The sequence below is a fragment of the Grammomys surdaster genome, unplaced genomic scaffold (assembly GCF_004785775.1).
Source record: "Grammomys surdaster isolate TR1022 unplaced genomic scaffold, NIH_TR_1.0 125672, whole genome shotgun sequence".
Lineage (NCBI taxonomy): Eukaryota > Metazoa > Chordata > Mammalia > Rodentia > Muridae > Grammomys > Grammomys surdaster.
This window is the reverse complement of record NW_021620509.1, coordinates 283,151-307,381: the sequence shown is the minus strand read 5'-3', so window position 1 is coordinate 307,381 and position 24,231 is coordinate 283,151. Positions and strand designations below refer to the sequence as shown.

Genomic DNA, 24,231 nt, shown 5'->3' with positions numbered 1-24,231 from the left:
TTTTTTTTTTTTTTTTTTGGTTTTTCGAGACAGGGTTTCTCTGTGTAACCCTGGCTGTCCTGGAACTCACTCTGTAGACCAGGCTGGCCTCGAACTCAGAAATCCACCTGCCTCTGCCTCCCAAGTGCTGGGATTAAAGGCGTGCGCCACCACCGCCCGGCTGTAATACAAATTTTAAAAATAGCACCAGCTGCAGTAGTACAGTTGAGACAATGATTAGAATCCGAACCAGTAATGGCCATGACGGTAACATGAAAGGAAGGGCACATTTAAGAAATGTTGTGTCTACTACAGTAGGAATTAAGACGCAACTGACTGGCCGGGGTTGTGGTCAGGGTGTGACAGTCCTGAAAGACAATAGGTGTGAATGACTGAAAAGTGGAGGTGAGGACTGTTAGGTGTAGATGAGTAGACGTTGATGACATTACACAGGAGATTTGTGTATCCAACACAGGGCTGTGATTGGTCTTTGACAAAAGCTTGCTATATGCCATCTGTAAGGGAGTATTAGGTTTTGTTTTATGTTTATATTCTGTTTTTGAGACCCTAAGGCCTAGACTGGACTCAGACTCCCAACCTTTGTGTTTCATGAACTGAGATTATAGCGTGTGCCATTATAATCACTTGCCACTGAAGCCTTTGAAGTTAAGGGACATGCTTAAAGTCACGTAGCTAATGTCTGTAATGGCACAATCAGAATGTAAACTAGTTCTAACTAGTGACTTATAAGTGTTCATCTGATTCATCTTCTATAGCAAAGATTGAATTGTCTACTTTTCAATTTTTCCTGTTTAAGAAATTAATCTGGAAGGGGGTAGCACATGCTTTTAATCCCAGCACTCAGGAGGTAGAGACAGGTGGATCTCTGTGAGTTCCAGGCCAGCCTGGTCTATACAGCGAGTTCCAGGACAGCCAGGACTACACAGAGAAACCCTGTCTCGAAAAACCAAAAAAAATAAAAAATAATAAAAAAGTAAAATAATAATAAAAATAAAATAAAGAGAAAAAGAAAATAGAAATAAATGAACTGCTTAGGAAAGGGAAAAAGTAGTTTTCTCTTGTTAGTTTTTTAAAAAAAGATTTAAAATCAGTTGAGACAAGGTCTCCCTGTGTAGCTTTGGCTGGCCTGGAACTCATAGAGATCTGCCTTCCTCTGTTTACTGGGATTAAAGCTGTATGCTACTATTCCAAAAAAAAAGGATGTTAATTTTTATTTAGTTATGTATGTGGCTGAAGGTACCAGTCTCAGGCCAGTGGCATCAGATCCCCTCAGAGCTGGAGTTAGAGGTGGATGAAGCCTATTCCTGTGGGTGCTGGGAATTGAACTTCTGGAGGAATAGCTGGTGCTCTTAACCATTAAGACCCCTAGCCCCTTTTGAGACAGGGTTATGTTACTTAACCCTGGCTGGCCTAAAACTCTGTGGAACACTAGATGGTTTCACACTCACAGAGATCCACCTGAGTTCTAGGATCAAAGGGGTACACTGCTACACCTAGATATTCTGTTACTATATATATTCTGCTGTTGTTTCTGTAAGACAATTTCAGTATATAGACCAGATTGGCCTGGAATCAGATCCTCCTGGCTTAGTCAAGGGACTAAAAGCAGTGTTTTGGGGACAAGGGGAACATGCGGATAACATTTAAAAACCAACAAACAAACCAGCTTTGAGACAGTTTCATGTAGCCCAAGCTGGCCTTGATCTTGCCCTGTAGCTGAAGGTCACCTTAACCTCATGATCCTCCTTGCCTCCACCTCTCAAGTGCTGGGGTTTTACCAGACTGCCTTGTTTTGGTTTGAGATAGGGTCTACCTATATATCTCTGGCTGGATGCAACTTGCTGTGCAGACCAGAATGGCTTCAAACTTAGGGTAATCCTCTTGCCTCTGGCTCCTGAGTTCTGGAATTATAGGTGTATACTCCTGCGGCTAGCTGCAACAGAAACTTCTGACCTATGTAGTACTAAAATCACACAAAGCATTCTCATCCCAGGAACTAACTGTGTTCCTTGTAGGATCTGGACGCAGGGCGTCATCTGGTGGGTGTGAAGAGCTTTAGCGTGGTTGTCTTGTTTTGCTTTTCGCTGTTGGCTTTCTTTTGCTTTTTGAGACAGGGTGTCTGTAGCCCTGACTGTCCTGGAACTCTGTGATAGCTTGCCTCTGCCTCCTGAGTGCTGAGATGAAAGGCATATACCACCACACCTAGCATAAACACTTGATGATATTTAATCAATGTGTTAAGCATTGTGCTACATTAGCAGCATGTTAAGACAATACAGATAAATAAAATTGGTTGCTACCAGTGCATTGGCTCATGGGATCCTGTCTTATCTTACAGATCACTGGAGATTGCAGCTGCTGAGCAGAGATTCTGGAAAGCACTCCATTTCTGAGCCTCTAGCATGGCGAGCCTAAAGAGGCGGGCAAGCCAGGTGTGGCCGGAAGAGCGTGGTGAGCAGGAACACGGGCTCTACAGCCTGCACCGCATGTTTGACATCGTGGGCACCCACCTTACACACAGAGATGTTCGAGTGCTTTCCTTCCTTTTTGTTGATGTTATTGATGACCATGAGCGTGGACTCATCCGAAATGGACGTGACTTCTTACTGGCACTGGAGCGTCAGGGCCGCTGTGACGAGAGTAACTTCCGCCAGGTGCTGCAGCTGCTGCGCATCATCACTCGCCACGACTTGCTGCCCTACGTTACTCTCAAGAAGAGACGGGCTGGTGAGGGCTGCTGGGGTCTGGGAGCATTGAATGAGAGCTTTGTGGGAGGCCAGGCGTGAGCTGTGCAGGAGTCTACAGGGGGTGGACCTGACCTGGGGAGTACCTAGGAGAGCGGAGAGCCTTTGGGAGAAGACAGATACGTATTTTTCCTGAGTGACTTCTCCTCCTCCTGCAGTGTGCCCTGACCTTGTGGACAAGTATCTGGAGGAGACATCAGTTCGCTATGTGACCCCCAGAGCCCTCAGTGATCCAGAGCCGAGGCCTCCCCAGCCCTCTAAAACAGGTGAGAAGAGATCACTTGTAATTTTCACGAGACCACTGATCCCATCACAGGCGTGACTGGGCCAACGTCAATGAAAGGATACAGTTCCTCTACATCTACCCCATTAAAAAAATCAGACGCTGGGGAAATGGCTCACTTGGTAAAGTGCCTGCTGCATAAGCATGAAGACTTGAGTTCAGATTCCAGCACCTACATAGAAAAGCTGAGTAATAAAATGTCTGTAATCTCAGCGTCAGAGGGCAGACACAGGTGGACCCCTGGAGCTCACATAGGTAGTTAACCTCAGCACATTGGTGAACTCAAGGCTCAGTGAAAGCCCTTGTCTAAAGAAAGGTGGGAAGAGGATTGAGGAGGACACCTAATGCTGACCTTTGGCCTTTACATGCAGGCACACTCACGTATGAACACATCCATGTGAACATGTACACACGCAAATCAGGTGAAGTCTACTTTGTCTAGGTCTAGTGTTTGCTCTCCTTTTAGGTCATTTTTTAAAAATCAATTTACAGCCAGGTGGTGGTGGCGCACGCCTTTAATCCCAGCACTTGGGAGGCAGAGGCAGGCGGATCTCTGAGTTCGAGGCCAGCCTGGTCTACAGAGTGAGTTCCAGGACAGTCAGGGCTACACAGAGAAACCCTGTCTCGAAAAACCAAAAAAAAAAAAAAAAAAATCAATTTATGTGTATGAGTATATTGTCTGCATGTATGTTGAGCCATCTCTCTAGACCCTAGGTCAGTTTTTAAAAAACAATTTTCTGTATGAGTGTTTGCCTGCATATTTGCATGTGTGCCATGTATGTGCTTGGTGCCTGTGGAGGTCAGAAGGAGGTGTCAGATCCCCTCCCCATGATCCTTAGCAGCCATGGAGGTGAACCCGGGTCCTCTGCAAGAACTGCAAGTGCTCTTAACCACTGAGCCATCTCTGCAGCCCCAACTTGTTTTTTTTTTTTTTAAAGACTTCCTATTTAGCTTGGGTAGATATAGAGCCTTACTTCCTTCGCCTTTTTTTTGTTTGTTTCTTTGATTGTTTTTATTTTGTTTTGTTGAGACAGGGTTTCTTTGTGAAGCCCTGCCTGTCCTGGAACTTATTCTGTAGACCAGGCTGGCCTTGAACTCAGAGATTCGATTGCCTCTGCCTCCCAAGTGCTGGGACTAAAGGTGTGTGCCACCTCCACCTGGCTTCCTTCACCTTTAAGTGCTCGAATGATCTATTTCTTCTACCATACTTACTGTGTGCCTCCTGCCACCCCATTGCTAGGGCTGAATCCAGATCTTCATGCTTGGCAGACATTGGTCACTGAGTTGTGCCCCTCAGCCTTCAGGTTACATCACCAAGACTGCTTTTATTCTCAAGTCCAAATGATTCCTTTGTCCAAATGAAGTATTTGAAGTTCTGCTTTTACAACCTTGTGTTTTCCATTTACTTTCTGGTCAGTGCCTCCCCACTATCCAGTGGTGTGCTGCCCCACTTCGGGTTCTCAGATGTGTAGTAAGCGGCCAGCCCGAGGGAGAACCACACTTGGGAGCCAGCGAAAACGCCGGAAGTCAGTGACACCAGACCCGAAGGAAAAGCAGACATGTGGTGAGGAAATTCAAGGATTTTAGAGATACAGACTTGAGGGAAAATATAAAGAACTCCTGGGATAACGGGCAGTCTGTAATTCAGTGCAAGGCAATCTTTGTTGTTTTTAGGTTGGGTTTAGTTTTCATGAGAACTATTATGTTTTTGGTAATGGTATATTACAGTTCTTTTTAGTTACTATTAAATCAAAGGAATGCCAACGTCAAGACAGAGGATTAAAGTAAACTTGTGCAACTTTTTAATAAAACAGGTCTTCTAAGCAAGGTGCTATTTGTGAGTGACCTGAGCATAGTCACTGTATACAGCTCCAGCATTAAAGCCAGGGCTTCAAGGACACAGTGAAGAACTAGTTCTGGGGAGGTCAAGGTGCAAGAAGAGGCTCTCTGCTGGTCTTGCTTGCTTTTCTAGCTTTGGTTGTAAACACAATCCCTATTATAAACCATGCTCCTTAAATCTCTCCCAGACATCAGGCTGCGAGTTCGGGCGGAATACTGCCAGCATGAGACTGCTCTGCAGGGCAATGTCTTCTCCAATAAGCAGGACCCACTTGAGCGCCAGTTTGAGCGCTTTAACCAGGCCAACACTATCCTCAAGTCCCGGGACCTGGGCTCCATCATCTGTGACATCAAGTTCTCTGAGCTCACCTACCTCGACGCATTCTGGCGAGACTACATTAATGGCTCATTATTAGAGGCACTGAAAGGCGTCTTCATCACAGACTCTCTCAAGCAAGCTGTGGGCCATGAAGCCATCAAGCTGCTGGTGAACGTGGATGAGGAGGACTATGAGCTGGGCCGACAGAAACTCCTGAGGAACTTGATGCTGCAAGCATTACCCTGACCTCCCCCTTCTCACCTTTCTGGGGACTGTTTGTTCTGTTACCTCTGGAGCTGACATACTTTTCTGGGGTGTGTTCTCTACCCTTTCCAACCAATCACACCGCCTTTTTGTTTTTTTGGGTTTTTTTTGTTTTTGTTTTTGTTTTTTAAGGAAAAGACAAAGGAAGGTGGAAGTGGTGTCCCTGCCCTCCCTGCACCCATGTGCCTGGGCTTCCCCATTTCCTGTTGCCACTCACCCTAATGTGTGTCTTCATCCACCTTACCACTGAGCCGTAAGACAAGTGCATAGGGACAGTCTCTGGAACATAGCCTTTGTAAGGGATTGAACACTGCTTTCAGGTGCATTGAGGGGTAATCAATACGTATGGCTTTATGAGGGCTCTTAAATTTTGTCTGAAAAACCAAAGGGCTGTGAGTAAAGGAGCTATGTGGAAGGTGGGACTCTGAAGTGTATTTTGGAAATTAATTACCACCTTCTTCCAAATTATAGAATTTTTAAAAAACAAATAAGCTGTGGCCCTTTGCACTGTCTCCTGGCCTTGGGTGCTGCTCCTCTGCTTTCCCTTCACTCTGCAGCTTAAGACTGCTGCCTCTTATGGTGGATCCCTCCATTTCCCCTTGTCGGGTCTTCAGCAGACTTCAGAGGATTGGGCCGGCCTAATTACCCTCCCAACTGTGCTGTGCAGTGAACACCAATACACGGACGGGTAGCGTAGAGGCTGCTACTTAGAGCACACTTTCTCTGAAGAGGAGGAGGGGCTGGGGTGTGACATTTTCCTTCCCTTTTCCAGTGAAAATAACAAATTCTTACCCCACCCCAAGGGGTAAGAATTTCTCCTTTGCTTCCTTCTAGCTTGAGAGAAAGTGGGGTATTTAGTTTCGGCTCCTCCTGTTCCTCTGTCCTCCCTTCTCCCATACTGTGGAGAACAGGGCCGGTACACGCACTGAACATTGCACTTTCTTAGGTACAGAGGCATGTTTAAGCCAGGAAGCTTACAAGAGAAGTCTAGTCAATCAAGCAGGTACAATTCCACCTCCCTGTCCAGCCCCCAAGAGAGATGTCCAGACATTATGATTATTATATTTTTTTTCAATGCCAGTGCTGCTCAGCCCTCAGCATAACTTCAGTTTTCATGAAATAAACAATGACTATATAAAATTCCACTTTTCTGAAACTGAAATCTGAGGTCAAGTCAAAGTCTCTTCTTTCCCTTGGACTTAAGTGAAGGGAACCGTGCTTGGGTCCTGCCTACAAGTCACGGTAACATCACCTCACAGTTGGCACGTGTTTGTGTGTCTGAACCAACAGAAGTTAAAAGCACTAAGAGAGTGGATGACCCAGACTGCCATAGAGGTCAGGTCTGCGATGCTGGAACACAGGCAGGTGAAGGCGCATCTGTCGCAGAAAGTGGAGATCGATTCGAGCAAGGCAGAGGCCTGGTCCCTCTGAGCAGCGGGCCACCACTGTGCCCCAAGGGTCAACCACCATGCTGTGGCCATAACTTGCTCTTGTCTCATGGTGGCGTCCACACTGTGCTGCTGCTATTACATAGCACTGAGATTCAATGGCACGAGCCCGCAGCAACACCTGAGGATGAGACATGTGTCGACTCAAGAACATAGACCATTTACTAGGCAAGTGACAAGAACCTGGCACTGAGGGCCCAATCTACTCATTGACCATCGATCAACAGAGTTAGTAATTACATTGACTCTAACGTGACTCACACCTGTCTAAGAAATAAGTTTCCTCACCAGATGGGAAGGGAAGAAAACTCTTTCAGAAAGGGGGAGTGTGTTTGTGTTTTATGTTTTTTGAGATAAGGTCTCCCCTTGTAACTCTGGCTGACCTGGACCCACAGAGATCTGCCTGCCTCTGCCTCTTCCTCACAAGCACCAAGATACAAGGCATGCCCCACCATGCCCCAATCTTTTGGGTGTTATGGGTTGCTTTTGTTTTGTTCTTGAGATGGGGTTCGGGGTTTCTCTCTCTAGCCCTGGCTGTCCTGGAGCCCACTCTGTAGACCAGGCTGGTTTCGAACTCAGAGATCCACTTGCTTCTGCCTCCAGAGTGCTGGGATTAAAGATGTGCACCCCCACTGCCCAACTTCTATTTTGTTTTCTTTTTTTAGTCAAGGCATCACTATGTAGAACATGCTGGCTTTGAACCTGTGGCTGAAGTGTTGGGATTTAGGTTTGTACCACTCTGTTCCCATTACTAAAAATAAGGTTAAAGGAGGCCTATATGTTATCAAGAGGCATTCTCCTACCTCCCAGTGGGCTGGGCCCGTAACAGATCCAAAGGCTGACGGATAAGTAAGTATTTCTGCCCCAGCTTGAGCCAATTTCAGAGAAAGTTCAGGGAACCTCATGTCATAACAGATTGCCAGACCAACCTGAAATGAGAAACAATCCACTCATCTTCCCTGTCCCATTCAACAAAACATTGAGTACCTTCATTGTCCTACACCAAAGTGGCATGGTACCACTTTTTCAACATACTCTTATTTCCTTTTCAAACTCCCACCTTGCCTGCCGGTGTCTTGACAGGTGGCTCAAGAGTGTGTCCAGGCATGGTATAGTTGCTTTCTCTCATAGGCCCCTGACCTGGGATCTCTACATCGCAGAGATGTGTCTTCCTGTAACTGGCCACTACTGATCCTAGAGTAAGAGACAGAGAAAACTCAGACACTCTGGAAGTCAAGCTTAGCTTTTCTCCCAGAGAGTGCTTTGTAAGCTAAGAACAGAAGCATAAAACCCCTGAAAGCCAAGCGTTGAGAAAAAATGCTGAAGACCTGAGTTGCAGGAAGGCAGAAAAACCTGGGAATAGGCAGCTAAAGGGCTATGAAGTCTCACCCTTGCTGTTCAGAAGCACATGACAATTGTAGATTTTCTGATTCTGCTCCCAGTCTTGGCCACGCTCATGGAAACCACCCAAGGACAGCCAGATTCCACATTCCCTGCGGGGGTGGAGGTGGGGTGGGGGTGGGGACGACACTGACAACTCTATTCCCTCTATGTGGCAATCCAGGAACACTGTCCAACAGGAATCCTACCCCCCATCCCCCAAACCCTACCCTTGTACCTGGCAAGCTGGCTATATTGTCCCAATAGGTCACCATTCAGTGGTTCGGACAGGAGTAAAGTCTCGGCAGGATTTCGTGCAATAAAGTCAAATGCTTCGGGCAGAAAGGCCAGGCAAGCACCCAGTCTGGCAGCCTCTTGAACCAGCTCAGCACATGTTTTAAAGTTCTCTTGCTTGTTTGGTGTTGATGTTACCTGGCACACAGCTACCAGGGGCAGCTTCCAGGAAGTTGACGAGGACACCGCCATGGCTCTGGGCCTGTAAATGACACAGGCAGTTTCCTCAGATTTTCTATCTCCGAGAAACTCCGAGGCTCAAGTGGGAGTGGAGCCAGAAACTAACTTTTTTTTTTCTTTTGATTTTTTCTTTTTTTTTTTTTGGGGGGGGGGGGTACTGGGTCTTTTGCAGCCTAGGCAGGCTTTTCTATGTAGCTGGGGATGACCTTAAACTCCTGGTTGATCCTCCTGCCTGTTTCTCGAGTGCTGGGATTACAGGTGTGTCCCAACATCCCAAGCGACTTGTTTTCATTTTTACAGAGCATAATAACTCTAGAGCTACTGGAGTTCACTCATTAAATATTTGGTAGATGGCAGATATCTTTGTCTTCCACTATGCAGTTAATAAACATGGACTGAGCAGCTATGTGCCAGACAGAGAACATAGCAAAATATGTTACCTGGACTGAGTACAAAGTACTGGAATTCGAGGTAATTGGTATCCGGTACACAGAAGGGACAGGAGTTGGCGAGGAGGCCTGGTGATGAAGCCCAGCCTGAAGAAGGTGAGAAATCAGGACACCTAACCCTCCTTCAAGCCTGTAAGTTTCTAGAATTCTCTGCCATTTCCAGGCCTGGCCAGTAATCCCCTCCCCCGAGGCTTCGAAAATACTTTTTACTACTAGTAGTTACGAAAAGAGATCATAAAATGGGAAAATGGGAGAGGAGACTATGATCGGTGCCTTAATACCTCAACTTCCAGTGATCTCACATTAAAACTGAAGCCCTTTTCCTCTGCCAAACGTTTCCGTAGTTCAAGTCATCTCATGGAACCTTCCTCGTTTCCCCAATTCTCTCTTCTCGGCTGTGCCACCTGCACAGCTTTATAGACTCAACACGTCTCTTTCCCCTTATACCAGAATCTCAGAAGGAAAGTTGACCCTCCCTCGATCTCCACCATCTCGTGGTGAGTAGATGGGTATAGGACCAGATCCCAACCCGAGCCCCCGCCCTCTGATTAGCGCGTCCTTCCCCGCCTCTCCCCCGGGCAAGAATCTCTGGTGCACAAGATAAAGCATCGCAGGTGGAATTCACCGCAGCGGGCAGGGTTGGGGAGTAGGTCCTACATGAAGACACAGCCAAAACCATTCGCAGGGTCGGATCTGAAGAGCTTCCAGGAGCCAGAAGCGCAGGGGCAAGTGGGCGGTAACCACCAGGCCGGATATGACGTATGAGACTGCGCAGGCCAGAAAGCTTGCAGGTGGGGAAGATGGCGGACAGCAGCGGTCGTGTGGGCAAGAGCGGCGGGAGTGGCACGGGCAAGGGGGCGGTGTCGGCGGAACAGGTGAGGAGCCGCGAGCGCAGAAGGCACTTGGGTGGGTGTCGAATTCGTGCAAGAAATAGGATTTGTGGCTCGAAGGGGCCTTTAATCTTTTCCACGTTCGCCTTGGTCACACACAGGGGAAAGGGGGTCTTTTGGAGACGATCACGATCCTTTCTAGGGCGTGAGTAGGTGGGTAGGTAGGTGAGAGGCACGTCGAGGGAGAAAGCCTTGAGGTACAGGATCTGGAAGGGTTGTTCAGGTCCCTGAGGAGATGGGTCGTCGTTTCCCTCCTCACCGAGGTACCCTAAAGAAGGTATGGTGTTTGGCGTGGCGTCTAGTAACGGATCTCAGGCGGTTCTATGACTCTAAAACCGTGTTCACCATCACCAACAAGCTGCAGAGCCACGTGACTTAGGCTCTGACCAGTTTAGTGTTTTGCAACTGTTTTGACTAAGGAGTCTGTGGTTTATTTGTTGTTTGTTTGTTTGTTTTGTTCTTGTTTATGTCTTGAGGTGGGGATGAGGGTTGCTATGGGGTCGGATCGGATCGATCTATGTAGCCTTGGCTGTTCTGGAATTCACTATGTAGACCAAGCTGGCCTGGAACTCACAGAGATTCACTTGCCTCTGCCTCCGGTATACTGGGATTAAAGGCGTGCGCCACTGTTCCTGCCTGGGGTTGTTTCGTCTTCTGAGACACCAAGTGGCCTAGGCTGCCCTCGAGCTCGCTCACTGTGCTCTCCTCTGCAGAGACTGACTTTCAGAAGAGGCCAAAAACCATTTTCTAATCCAAGTTTGCTTCTGCTATTCGTAACATCGGGATACGTCTGACAAATTAATCAGAAAGCCCTTTGTGGTACGGGGACCATGATTCGTTAATCGTGGGACTAGTGTTTAATTGATATTAGAAGAATCACACAATTGAAATGAAAATAGTAGCCGGGCGGTGGTGGCGCACGCCTTTAATCCCAGCACTTGGGAGGCAGAGGCAGGTGGATTTCTGAGTTTGAAAGTTCGAGGCTAGCCTGGTCTACAGAGTGAGTTCCAGGACAGCCAGGGCTACACAGAGAAACCCTGTCTCGAAAAACCAAAAAAAAAGGAAAAAAAAGAAATGAAAATAGTTGAAGCTAGGGGTGTTGTTTGGTGGGTTGAATGGGAAAGCCTTGACCTGTGGGATCTGGGAAGGTGTTCCCATCTGGGATGGAGGCCTGGGGTTGGGATATTTATGTATTGAAGAGTTATTTTAATCATAGGTACATTGTGTTCAAAGAGAAGTAAAGTACAGTGAAATTCTGGGGATGGAAGAGGTAGCCTCTGACATAGTGGGAAGGAAAAAAGAATAATGCTTTTGAGGGTCTGTAATGAAGTAGACGTTGTCTTAAACTTGGTCCCAGCCAAGGGTGGTGGCTCATACCCATAGTCCCCCTGGATTACACTGTCAGTTCCAGGCTATCCTGGGTTACAGAGTGAAACACAGTCTCAAAAACAAACAAGACAGACAGAAAGACAAAAACAAAACAATGAGACTTTAAAAATATCTTTTATGTGTGTTTGGGTGTCTGAGTATGTATATGTACCACATGTGTGTAGAAGCCCTTGGAGGCCTGAAGAGTGGTCAGAGCCCTTGATAATTGCTTATTAGCTACCATGTGGGTCCTGAGAACCAAACCCAGGTCCTCTGCTGTAGAAGTAAGCATTCTTCCACCGAGCCATTTCTCTGGTCCTTACACTAAAAACTTCTGCATATAATGAACTTTCTTGCACAGTTTGAAGAGAGAGTCCAAAGTAGTGTAAATTTAGGATATGGCAGGTAAGTAGGAAAGGGCGCAGTGGATAGTGGGATGGTTATGATAGTCTTCTGGCCTAGAATCAGATAGACTGGGTTTGAATTGTATTTCTTAAATATATATGCTTTCTCTTGTTATTTTTTACCCTCCTCTATCTATAAAAACACAGTAGTTCCATTTCATAACTATTTAAGAGTACTAAGCAAGAAAATCCATTTGATTTTTTTTCCCACCGTGATTAAAATACAGAGACTACAGAGTGTGTTTAATAAAATACTAGTTAGAGCTGGAGAGATGGCTTTTGCACTTGAGCACCTGATCAATCTCTCTCTCTCTCTCTCTCTCTCTCTCTCTCTCTCTCTCTCTCTCACACACACACACACACACACACACACACACACACACACACACACACAATCTGAACAGTCTTTCTTTCTAAATGTTACTTTGCAATTTGCTTTTATTTTCTAGAGGATTCTTTGGCTGAATTCTAAAGGCTGAGAAAAGTTAGTCATGTGAAGATTTTTTTCGTTAGAAGTAATGTATTCAAAAGCATTGAGCCATGAACTGCATGGCATTGGAAATGCTGGAGGATTTAAAGAGATATATGCAAGACCTGAAGAGGCACAGTCAACTTTGTTGTTCTTTGACACAGGTTTTTTTCATGTGGCCTAGAACTTACCAGGTAGGCTAAGATGGCTGGCTGGAGAGTCCATAGATCTTCCCTTTCCGCAGCACTGGGATAACATGCCTCAGAATTTCAGTTCACTGGCATTCCATTGCCAGGCGGTTCATGCCTCAGTACGTGCTTGCCTTTTTTTCTCTTTTCTTTCCTCTTTCTTCTTTTTTATTTAAAGTGAGTTCTTGGGATCAGACTTGAGTTCTTTGGCTCTTTACCTGTGGAATTTTCTTCCCAGCCCAATTTAAGTGTTTATCACTGGTGCAACTCAAGCCTAAAGTGTCTCTCTCACACAAGGAAAATAGGAGCAGGTAATACTTTGTATTAGGCGCTTGTTTCATTTTCTGTTACTTATCATTTATTGGTTTATTATTGTTGTTTTGTCTGAGATAAGCTCTTCCTCTGTAGCCCTGGCTAGCCTGGAACTTGCTGTGTAGACCATGCTAGTATAGGGCTTGTGGCATTCTTCCTGCTTTGGCCTCCCAGGTGCACCATAGCACTTAGAAGAGTGCGTGCTTGTGTGTGTGCACATGTGCGTGAGAGTGCGAACACCACAGGCATGCCTGGTAACATTGGACTGTGAAGATCAGAGCATCAGATTCCCTGGAACCAGAGGTAGAGACAGTTATGAGCCCCCATGGAGGTGTTGGAAACTGAACTCTGGTTTTTGGGGGGTTTTTTGTTGTTTTTTTTTTGTTTTTTGTTTTTTTTTTTTTGTTTTTTGTTTTTTTTTTTGCAAGAGTGGCAAGTGCTGCTGAGCCATCTCTCTAGCTCCCTAAAATTGAGACACATAGGCATTATTAAAAGTCCTCCTGCAAAGTAGGTTGTGATGTCCAAGCCTATAATAGGTCCTCCGTATTTGGGGAGAGGTGGATAGGCAAGATTAGGGGGTCAAGGTCATCCTCAGCTGAAAAGCGCATTTGAGGCCAGTGTGAGTCTCAAAAAGACAAGAAAAACTCCTGTCATTTGTCAAAGTGACAACATGTGTTTTGGAGAGGACAAAGCCTACTCAAACACAGCTTTATACCCCTTACCCCAAAACTCATGACTTTTTAGAAAAAAAAAAAAAAAAAAAAACAAGAGTTCAGTTTCCAACACCTCCATGGAGGCTCGTAACTGTCTCTACCTCTGGTTCCAGGGAATCTGATGCTCTGATCTTCACAGTCCAACGCCACCAGGCATGCCTGTGGTGTTCGCACTCTCACACACATGTGCACACACACAGGCACGCACTCTTCTGTTCCAATAGTTGCCAGAGTCTTGCTTTGTTCCAGTACTAACTCAAAATCCCAGGGTTGCTTGTGAGCCTGTGCAATGAAAGGTAGCATATTTTCTTCTAGCATGTAATGCAGAGGCAGGCAAAGGATAGCTATTTTCTTTCTAAAAGAGGAAGCTTTGTTAAAGCCTTAAGTCTGAAGTCCAAGAGAATAGGCATTATCTTACAACTCTATAATAATTTTTCTGTATATATGTCATTTGGAAACTCTGGGGCAGGAATTGGGCCTCTAAAATATCGGGCAGCTCCACATCTGTGTGTTTGCAGGGCTCAGTCCATGCTTCATGCTCTTGGGCTTGGGGGCGTACCAATGCCTGCAGCTTGCCCGGTCAGGCAGTGCACACTGACAGTTGCTGTGCTATTAGAGATCATGGTAGCTGCCTGGCCTTCACTAGGGCTCGTTCCAGTGAGGATTCACTAGGACAGCTCCCATTCCTACATCAGGTTTCTCCTTGCACCCCCATTTTACTTCCCACAGTCCATGCATCTTTTGAAGTTTTGGTAGAGGCAGCCATTTCCCCACAGCTCTTGCATTCTACATGTCTCCAGAATTAGCACCATGAGGCATAGGTTACCACAGGTCACTGCTAATAATGCTCCCTCTCAGGCTGCAGTACAAGCTTACTCGGATAACCAATGGGAGCATGCTGGGATGTGAGGAGTAGAGGCTAGGTAGACTGGGCTATCAGTTCTTTCTGCTCTTAAGACCCGAGCTTTTGGTTCCATGATTGCAAGAACAGCCAAGATTGCCAAAACACCTTCAGAACTTTTTTTGTTGTTTATGGTAAATAATAGCACTTGACTTTATCAGTGCTAATTTCTGCACTTGCTTGGTAGCCCTCTTTGAGAGCAAGAGTGATTGAGAACAAGAGAGGTATTGATTTTGTGTTTGTGGAAATGCTATAACACTTATGTTGTGGCCAGAGGACAATCTACACTGCAACAACTGTTCTCTTTTTTCACCTTGTGTCTATTCTGGGATCAAACTCATGTAGCCAGTTGGCTGCAAAGTCCCTTTACTAGCCTAGTCATCTTGCTGGCCTGGCCACTGTCTTGACCTAGTTCCACTTTGTACATAGTATAGTCAGCCTGTGAATTTGTTATTATTTTGTATACATTAGTGTTTTGCTTGCATGTATGAGCGTGTCAGATCCTCTGGAACAGGTGTTATAGACAGTTGTGAGCTGCCATGTGGGTGCTGGGAATTGAACCTGGGTTCTCTGGGAGATCAGCCAGTGCTCTTAACTGTTTAGCCATCTCTTCAGCCCTTCTTTTCCTTTCTTTTCTTTCTTCTTTTTTTTATGTATATGAGTACACTGTTGCTATCTTCAGACACCCAGAAGAGAAGATCAGATCCCATTACAGATGGTTGTGAGCCACCATGTGGTTGTTGGGAGTTGAACTCAGGACCTTTGGAAGAACAGTCAGTGCTCTTAACTGCTGAGCCATCTTTCTTGTTTTCTTTTAATTATGAATTCTGTCTTTAAGCTGGGTGGTGTGTTTCTTGGAAACAACAGATTTGGATCTTGTTTTATGACCTGGTCATCTGTGGTAAATAAAATGAAGAAATAGTATGAACAGATTTTTAAATCATATTTCCACTGTAGAAATAAGGGGGTAACGATTTTCTAAAAGAAGAGAGAGGAGATCTCAGCCTCTCTGTTGTCCTGTGGTGTTGGTTCTCAGCCTAGTGATTTGTCCCTAGGAAAAAGTTGGTAGTGCCTGAAATGCATTTCATTTTTATTGGGTCATGTGCAGTGATGTTGCTGAGTACTGTAAACTGTACAAGATTGCCAGTGTAAGAAAAACTATGATTCATGGTATCAGTAGTACTAGTGCTAAGAAACTGTCCTATTGTGTGTTATTTATATCTTACAGAAACAAAAAGGAAAAAAGGACAAGTAGGTTAGTCATGAGTTATGTAGCAATGTACAACTAAAGGCAGTATTTTGTGTATGTGTATGAATGCCTACATGTATTCCTGTACCACATGCATTCCTGGTGCCACAGAGGCCAGAAGAGGGTATCAGATTCTCTGGAACTGGAGTTACGGGCTGATTTAAGCCACCATATGTATGCCTTGAGTAAAGGCAGTTGGATTATGCAGTCAGTTATATAGGAGGTGATTCAAGATCTTTGGGGGGATAGTTTGGTAAGCAATAATCATACCACAGGGAAGACAGAAGGAAATTTAAAGTAAATTAGAAGCAATGGGTATAGCCTGGTTCTCAAAGTTTGAAGAGAAGGGATGAATACCCTTCTGTAATAGACCAATAAGATTAAGAATGTTTAGAGGGCACCAGGACCAGTGAGCCCAGCATTCGGGCAGTGGGGGTGGGAGGGCCAGGAGTTAAGGCCATCTTTTCAGTATATGTGCCAGCTTGGGCACCTGAGACTTTGTCTCAGAAACAGTAAAAACCAGGGGAGGATGGATGCTGGAAGGGAAAGGAGGCAGGTAATGAAGCAGTTTCTCAGGAAATGCACTTTGGATGTATTCAGGCAGAATTCTCCACCTATTCTGTCCTCCCAGGTAGTCAGTTAAGTAATGGCATATATCATAGCCAAAGAATATTTGGGGTGGGGGGAGGTAATATGGGTGAGAACAGAGATAGCTTAGTGGGTGCAGGGTTGTTGTTGTTGTTGTTGCCAGGTCTAACAACTTCCATTCAGTCAGAAAGACCCACCAGGTAGAAGGATAAAACTGAATTCTACAAGCTGTCTTCTGACATGTGTGTCTGCCCTCCCTCGACCCCCATAATTTTTGTTGTTTCAGATGGGGTTTCTCTGCTTCTAGCCCTGGCTGTCCTGGAACTCCCTCTGTGTAGATCAGACTCACCTTGAACTCACATAGGCCTGTCTGCCTCTGCCTCTTAAGTGCTAGTTCATAAATTTCACTAAAAAAGGGAATGTCCCCTGGGTTCCTTTTTAAAAAGCTTCCTTCTTTCTTTCTTTCCTTCCTTCCTTCCTTCCCTCCCTCCTTCCTTCCTTCCTTTCTTTTTTAACAATTTACTTACTTTATGTATATGAGTGTTCTGTGTACATGTGCATTCTAGGTGTCCCTGGTGCCATCAGAGGTCAGAAGCGGGGGTGGGGGAGTTGGAGTCTTTGGACTGGAGTTATACATGGTTGTAAGTCACCATGTAGGTACTGGGAAGTGTCCTTAACTGTTTGAACCATCTTTCCACTCCTCTCTCCCTTGTTTGCTTGGTGTCTGAGTAGTCCAGAAGAGATCTTGGGACTGGAGTTACAGATGGCTATGAGCTGGGTGCTGGGAACTGAACTGAGCATTAGTGCCTGATACCTACAGAGACCAGAAGGTGACAAATCCATACCAACCTAAAATATTTGATACTTCTTGCTTTCTTAGTCTAAAGGGAAATACAGTAATCCACCCTTCTTTTCTCTTTCATCACTTACCCCCACCCCTGTTTCACCCCTTACATTAGATCATTAGATAGAAAAGAAAGGATGGGAGGGAAGGAGGGAGGGAGAGGGCGGAGACAGAATGAGAGGGAGAAGGAGAGAGAGAGAGAGAGAGAGAGAGAGAGAGAGAGAGAGAGAGAGAAGAGAGAACAAGGAGAGAAGAGAGAACAAGCGCACCCTGAACCCATCCTCCTTCCCTTTGTTTCTTCCCTGGCCACAACCATTAACAGCCAGCCACCAACCCCCTAAGTGACACAAACATCCATAACCCATAAACACCAATAACCACCCACTCCACCTCTCAGGAATGAGGACATTGTGTTCTTTCGATTGCTTCCTGCTGTCTGGAGGCAATGGCATCTTTGGGGACCCTGAGAAAATTGGAATGCTAGCCAGTCCCTGAGAAACCTGGCTGTTTTATTCACTGTCCAGGAAGGTGCAGGCCTAGCTGAGGCAGTCTGTGAGGCTATGCCAGTTAAGGCTAGCTGCTTTGAAGCTGTCTTGGAGGAAGCAGCAGCTGAAGCTGTCTGTGAGTCTGGATCACTTGGGGCTAGCTACTTTGATTTTACTGGTGTTTGGTCATTTTGTTCTGAAAACACAAACTTTTAATAGTAACATTGTGGGGACATTTTTATATTAATGTATGAAATATATGGTGTTCACAAATCAACTAATAATGCTTCCCTGCCTTGTGTCTGAGTAGGTGAAAGAGATCTGTAAGTCAGTTTGGATTGAATAACCACAACTGTACTAGGGTGGCGATCCCCATCTGTGCTGTGTGATGGCGTGTAGTAATAAGTCGTGCGCACCAGATAGCCAAAAAGATTGTCGGCTGCAGAGACATCCATGTCCCCTCAGTCTCCTAGCCATTCCCAGGTAGGGGGGAAACATTTGCGTCACCTGCTTTGCTGTCCTTTTGGGTCTCTTCTATGTCAGCAGCCAAGATTTTCAGGAAGTCTCTCCTGGTCAAATTGAATCTTTATTAACTGTGAAGAAATCCACAGCATTTCTTTTCCTGTGGAAATAAAGCTACAGCCTCTTCCTCAACACAGCATATTTCCTGACTTTGATTCTGGGGGTTATATATTCTCAAAGTCTGCAGCCTGTTTTAATTCAGCAGTCCATTTTTAAAATCCAGTGTTTTCAGCATTGTGCTACCTGTCTCGCTAACATTAAAACATTTAACGTTAATAAAACATTACATAACCTGTCTCTGGGAGGTCTCCTATCCCCCTCTGTTTTATGAACGTCTCCTTTAAAGTGCTGTTAGATCTTTTCACAATTGCTTGACCTATAGGACTGTAAGGTATACCTGTAATATGTTTTATTTGTTTAATTTTAGTGAACTCATAAGCCAAAACGTTTTAAGCTTTAATCTATAAAGATATCACTAAGATAGCCATCACTTCTAATGAGTGTATAGTTACAGAATCAGCCTTTTCAGATCTCAAGGCAGAAGCTCATCCTGAATAGGTATTGGTTGTATTATGTACATAGTTTACTGTTTCAAACTCTGAAAAATGAAACACATCTGCCAAATTTCATTTCTTTGGGTACCTTTAGGGTTTCTTCTGGTAGGTAATGGAGCTTGATTAGACAAAGAACAAGTAGGACAGTTTTTTATAATTTCTTTGGCTTACTATCAGATTATAGAAAAAAGTTTACTGTTGGTCATCCCAACAAGTACAGCTTTGCAAGAGAATTTGAATGGAAACCAAAAAAGAGAATTTAGGTTTCAGCAGAGAAATAAGGAGTGAGAGAGATCTGCAAAAGCTTACCAGGAAGGGTAGAGAGTCTACATAGTATCTGGGACACTACTAGTGGCCTAAGACAGCAAGAGGTATCAAGTTAAGATGCAGAGAAGGCCTGCCTGTATGTGGGAGTAAGCAGGACCAGCCAGGTCTTACAGATTTTCATTGTGGTGAGGAATTTTGGTTGTAGTCTGGAGACAGAGGCAGGAAAATCTCAATGACCAAGCCAGCTCAGTCAGTCAACAGGGTCTCAAGGGAGGGAGTGAGGACTGAAAAGAAAAAGACAATTAGACAATGTTATAACATGACTCCAGCCAATGCTGAGGCTGAAGCAGGCTTATTTTTTTTCCCAGTCAGCTTTTATACCATGTTAGGTACTTGCAGAGAGTAGGGTCAGTTCTTAGATCAAAGACAAAGTAATCAGACAAGGCAATAAACAAAGCCCCTAGTCACTGTTTCTAGGGGCTTATCAGGATGACCAAGATAAAAGAAAAAGCACACATTGAGCTTTGTATTAGCCCTAATGTAAATACTCTTATTGAGCCTACTTCGTTGAGCCCAGTGATAAGTGCTTGCCAAATTTCTAGAAGCAGCCCCAAAAGCTCTCCACAATCTCAGTTGAAAGCCAGACTGGTAATTTGTATGCAGAGACCCTGCCTCAAAACAAATTATGCACACAGACACCTCTAGCAACATATATATCAATAGGGAACAAATTCTATATCACACTTAAAAAGATTCTGGGGCTAGAGAAATTGCTCGATGGTTAAGATCTTCTAGAGGACCTGGGTTTAATTTCTAGCTCAGTACCCATATGGTAGCTCATGCTTTGGGGGATCTGCTGCCTTCTAGCCTCTTTGGGCCCCAGGCATGCACATAGTGAACATGCACGTGCAGGTAAGGAACATAAAAATAAACATCAGGGGGAAATCTTAGTGTATAAACATAAGTCTCTGAGAGATCTCGTATGTATAAATAAGAATGTGAAGAGCCGGCCGGCCGGGCGGTGGTGGCGCTCGCCTGTAATCCAGCACTCGGGGGGCGGAGGCAGGCAGAGTTCTGAGTTCGAGGCCAGCCTGGTCTACAGAGTGAGTTCCAGGACAGCCAGGGCTACACAGAGAAACCCTGTCTCGATAAACCAAAAAAAAAAAAAAAAAAAAGAAAGAAAGAAAGTAAAGAGCTCTATGTAGTCATAAGAGGTGATGTTGATTTAGAAAAGAATACATAGTATTTTAATTAAATGGGACTATTTCAGTGGGGATATTTACATACAGTATGATTTAATAGGGTAAAGAGACTCTCAACATTGACTAGTCTATCCCTGTTTACACGTGACTGTTGAGGTTTGGTCTGTTGCTCTGTATTACAATGCTAAATACTGGCCCCCAAGGTCTGGTTGCCCTCAGGAATGAGGAGATCCTCACGTATACTAAATGATGCCATGTAACCTTGTTCCTTAATATAAAACTATTGGTTGAATAAAGATGCCTACAGCCTGTAGCTGGGCAGAAGAGAGGTAGGTGGGGCTTTGGTTCCCAGGTTTGGGGTCCTGGGGCAGGAACCACAAGAGAAAAGAGGAAGGAAGAAGACACCATGGGAGAGGTGGATCACAAGAAGATGTCCATGAGGGCCAGCCAGTTTGAGAAGGAACAGCCCAGGCAGAACATGATAGGTTATATTTCAGGGTTAGTGACTGGGAAGTAGACAAAATAATACAGAGGGTTGATAACTGCTCAGCTCTGGTGCTATAAAGGTAACTGGAAATATAAAGGCTTTATGTCTTTTATTTGGCAACTGAATGATCAACGGTGGGGTAGAAGCCTCCAGTTAATTTTTACAACATTTTGCCACCCAGTGTATGGTGCCATTAGTAAATATTTTCCTAGTTCTTCCTCCCAGCCCCATGCTCCCAGAAATAAGACTCAGACTCAAAATATATTTACAATACCTTGGCAATATAACTAGGCTCCTCTCTGACTAGACTAACTTAAAGTATCCCATTTATTCTAGCGTACATTCTGCCACATGGCTGGTTACCTGTGCTCAGGTACCATGTGTCTGTCCATCTTGTCACATCTTCTGGGGTGAATCTCCCATACCTGCCTCTATCCCAGAATCCTTTCTCCTCCTGGGTGTCCCATCTCCTATATCTTGCCTAACCTATAGGCCATCAGAGTTTTATTGACAGGTGCACACAACCATATTGACAAACATACAAACACAAGATGTTCTCTCTAGATTTGTTGTTGGTAGTAGTGGTGGGCGTTGAACCCCAGTGCCTCTGGCATGCTGAGGCCATTCTCACTGAGTTGGACCTCCAGCCCTGAGCTAACGCTTGTGTGGCTTAGTGGGAAGCACTGTCTGCATGAGCATGGCCACCTGAGCATGATCTGAGAACTCAGAGTTGTCCTTTCTGGAGTTCAGCACCCAGACCCAGAAACTCACAGCCACTAACTGAAGCTCCAGGTGAATCTGACACCTTCTTCTGACCTCCACACTTGTATATATACACACAGGCATACATACATACATAGATTTAAAAAAAAATCTTTAAATCTTAAAAAAAAAAAAAAGCAAGGGCTGCAAAGATGATGATTTAATGATTAAGAGTATGAAGAGTTCACACTGTGAAGCTGGAGAGATGGCTCAGAGGTTAAGAGCACTGACTGCTCTTCCAGAGGTCCTGAGTTCAATTCCCAGCAACCACATGGTGGCTCACAACCATCTGTAATGGGATCTGATGTCCTCTCCTCATCTGTCAAAGACAGCTACAGTGTACTCATATACATAAAATAATTAAATAATTCTTTAAAAATAAAAGTATACACTGCTCTTCTAGAAGACCCAAGTTTGATTTCCAGCACCCATATCAGGTCTGTGACTCCACCACCCTCTTCTGATTAACTGCATTCATGTGTAGAGACATACAGTTATCCATATAATTAAAAATAAAAAAATCTGGGGTTGGGTGACAAACTGGCAAGCTAGCTCAGTGGTTAAAAAACTTAAAAGAAAAATAGTTAAAACATTTTGCATAGGATCCAGGTTCAATTTCCAGCGCACACAACCATTTGTTTCTCCAGTTTCAGGGAGTCTGATGCCCTCTTCTGGCCTCTGGGCACTAGACAGCTCTCTTTATCCTGTAGGTATTCCAGCAGCTCCGTACCCTGTACCGTCTCACATAGTCAAATCTATTGGTAAATCCCCTGTGCCTAGTAAACATCTCAGGCGTATAGGCACTCAGTAGGAGTGTGTTCTACCCATTCCCAAGACAGGTATCCACTACTGCACCTTTGTAACTTGCCAGCCTATGGGCTGCCTTTATTTTCTGGTATTTTCACTGTCTCATCTCTCATCTCTTAGGTAATTGCTGGCTTTAATCGCCTTCGGCAGGAACAGAGGGGCTTGGCATCCAAAGCAGCTGAGCTGGAGATGGAACTGAATGAGCACAGGTAGGAAGGTCGCAGGGCAGCAGCAGAATGACTGGAGGGAGGCTCGCGGGGGTGGGGTGGGGGGGAATTCTGGGGTCCTGTCTTGTTCTCCTACCCCAGCCTAGTGATCGATACACTGAAGGAGGTGGATGAGACCCGCAAGTGCTACCGCATGGTTGGAGGCGTGCTGGTAGAGCGGACTGTCAAGGAAGTGCTGCCTGCCTTGGAGGGCAACAAGGAGCAGGTGAGCAAGAATCCCTGAATAGGTGTTTGGGCAACCAAGGGGTTAAAAATGGGTGACCTGGGATTTAGAGAATGCAAGGGAAGAAAGTCCAGGCAGAAATTCATGTTGATGGTAGCAGATAGCCTGTTAGCTATATACTGTGCCCTCTATACTATTACAAAGTTGAAGTCCAACTCCTTAAGTGAGGAGTCGTTGGCTGTGTGCCCTTTCCTTGGACTCTTTGATGTGGTTGCATTGGGAGGGGAATGGGTAGAGCAGTGTTCCTCACAATATAGTCTGTGGAGTCCTGAGTCAGCATCTCCTGAAGAACTTGTTGTGCAGTGTTGGGCAGCAAACCCAGAGCCTTATGTACAGTAGGCTAAATATTCTATCATTGAGCTCCACCTCCAGCCAGGGACCAGTTTAAATACAACTTCTTAGGATCTCTCTGGATCCATGGAACCAGACCCTTGAAGAAACAATAAGTGACCTTTTAAAGTGAGAAGTCCTGACTGCGGTGGCATAAATTGGCAATTAACTTGCTGATATGATGAGGCAGGGGGATCTTTGGTTTCAAGCCTGCCTGGGCTAACTATAAATCAATCAATAAAAATAAATAAATAAATGTGACCAAAGAGAAGAAACCATAGCATGACAAATGCTCTTTTAAAAACAAGCAGCCCACCTGCCTGGGGAGCTACTGAGGAGTGACAGTTACTGGAGAGGGGACAGTGAGCTGCTCCTGCTCCTGCAGGTAGCTCCAGACCCATGCCCACAAGGGTGCTCCCGGTTAGCCCCACGAGTCACAAAACAAATATGATTATGAGATGGGGTGGTTTGGTGGCCAGTGGATAAGAGTAGGTCTGAGTTGGCCGGGAGGTGGTGGCGCACGCCTTTAATCCCTGCACTTGGGAGGCAGAGGCAGGCGGATTTCTGAGTTTGAGGACAGCCTGGGCTACACAGAGAAACCCTGTCTCAGGGAGAAAAAAAAAAAAAGAATAATGAAAGTAAGTAGCCCGAATGGTTCCCTTTTATAAGGCACTATATTTGAGAAGAAATCACTTGAAAGTCTGGGCTTTGGTAACTCTGGCTTAAATGTGTTCTTGTTTCACTGCCTCTAACCATAGTCCATTCCAGGTCAGAGGAGGGAGCCTGCAATCCTTCTGTAACCTCTTTTTTCTTTCTTTCTTTCTTTTTTCTTTCTTTCTTTCTTTCTTTCTTTTTTCTTTCTTTCTTTCTTTCTTTCTTTCTTTCTTTCTTTCTTTCTTTCTTTCTTTCTTTTTTTGCCTTTTAGATACAGAAGATCATTGAGACACTGTCACAGCAGCTTCAGGCAAAGGGGAAAGAACTCAATGAATTCCGGGAAAAGCACAACATTCGTCTTATGGGGGAAGATGAGAAGCCAGCAGCCAAGGAAAACTCAGAAGGGGCTGGGACTAAATCCAGCTCAGCAGGGGTGTTGGTCTCCTAGGAACTAAGGCCTCTGCGTTTTTCTTTTTTAACCCTGATTCCCACTTGTAATTTCTTTTTATTGTTTTTATTTTTATTTTCTCTGCTATTGTAATATTTTGTTGTTGTTATTGATTAAATGTTTTGGTCAAATACTCA

The 24,231-nt window shown here is 45.0% G+C and overlaps 3 protein-coding genes across 8 annotated transcripts in view; 2 read left to right on the top strand and 1 right to left on the bottom strand.

Annotated features, from left to right (window-relative positions):
* The window catches only part of Dedd (death effector domain containing), a 13,539-nt gene extending 6,947 nt beyond the window's left edge, over window positions 1-6,592 (top strand). For all 3 annotated transcript variants that reach the window (XM_028787776.1, XM_028787779.1, XM_028787778.1), the window contains 4 exons: window positions 2,339-2,727; window positions 2,903-3,010; window positions 4,445-4,591; window positions 5,055-6,592. In XM_028787776.1, the coding sequence (XP_028643609.1) occupies window positions 2,403-2,727; window positions 2,903-3,010; window positions 4,445-4,591; window positions 5,055-5,431 (957 nt within the window). In that variant the 5' untranslated portion in view covers window positions 2,339-2,402 and the 3' untranslated portion in view covers window positions 5,432-6,592. The remainder of the gene's footprint in view (window positions 1-2,338; window positions 2,728-2,902; window positions 3,011-4,444; window positions 4,592-5,054) is intronic.
* Window positions 6,376-9,946, bottom strand: Nit1 (nitrilase 1). Of its 4 annotated transcripts, none has more exons than XM_028787772.1 (7): window positions 9,858-9,946; window positions 9,192-9,287; window positions 8,516-8,773; window positions 8,287-8,390; window positions 7,958-8,091; window positions 7,701-7,826; window positions 6,376-7,018 (listed from the first exon to the last, which is right to left on the bottom strand). In XM_028787772.1, coding segments are annotated over exons 1-7 (987 nt in total). In that variant the 5' UTR covers window positions 9,860-9,946; the 3' UTR covers window positions 6,376-6,751. The 4 variants fall into 4 exon arrangements, with proteins under 4 accessions (XP_028643605.1, XP_028643608.1, XP_028643607.1 ...); XM_028787775.1 differs by having other exon boundaries at window positions 9,826-9,936; XM_028787774.1 differs by lacking the exon at window positions 9,858-9,946 and adding an exon at window positions 9,482-9,767.
* Pfdn2 (prefoldin subunit 2) lies at window positions 9,118-24,231 on the top strand. The gene is made up of 6 exons (XM_028787780.1): window positions 9,118-9,296; window positions 9,651-9,697; window positions 9,886-10,075; window positions 22,333-22,421; window positions 22,521-22,644; window positions 23,918-24,231. Exons 3-6 carry the CDS (start codon window positions 9,962-9,964, stop codon window positions 24,092-24,094), a joined length of 504 nt encoding a protein of 167 aa, XP_028643613.1. The 5' UTR covers window positions 9,118-9,296; window positions 9,651-9,697; window positions 9,886-9,961; the 3' UTR covers window positions 24,095-24,231.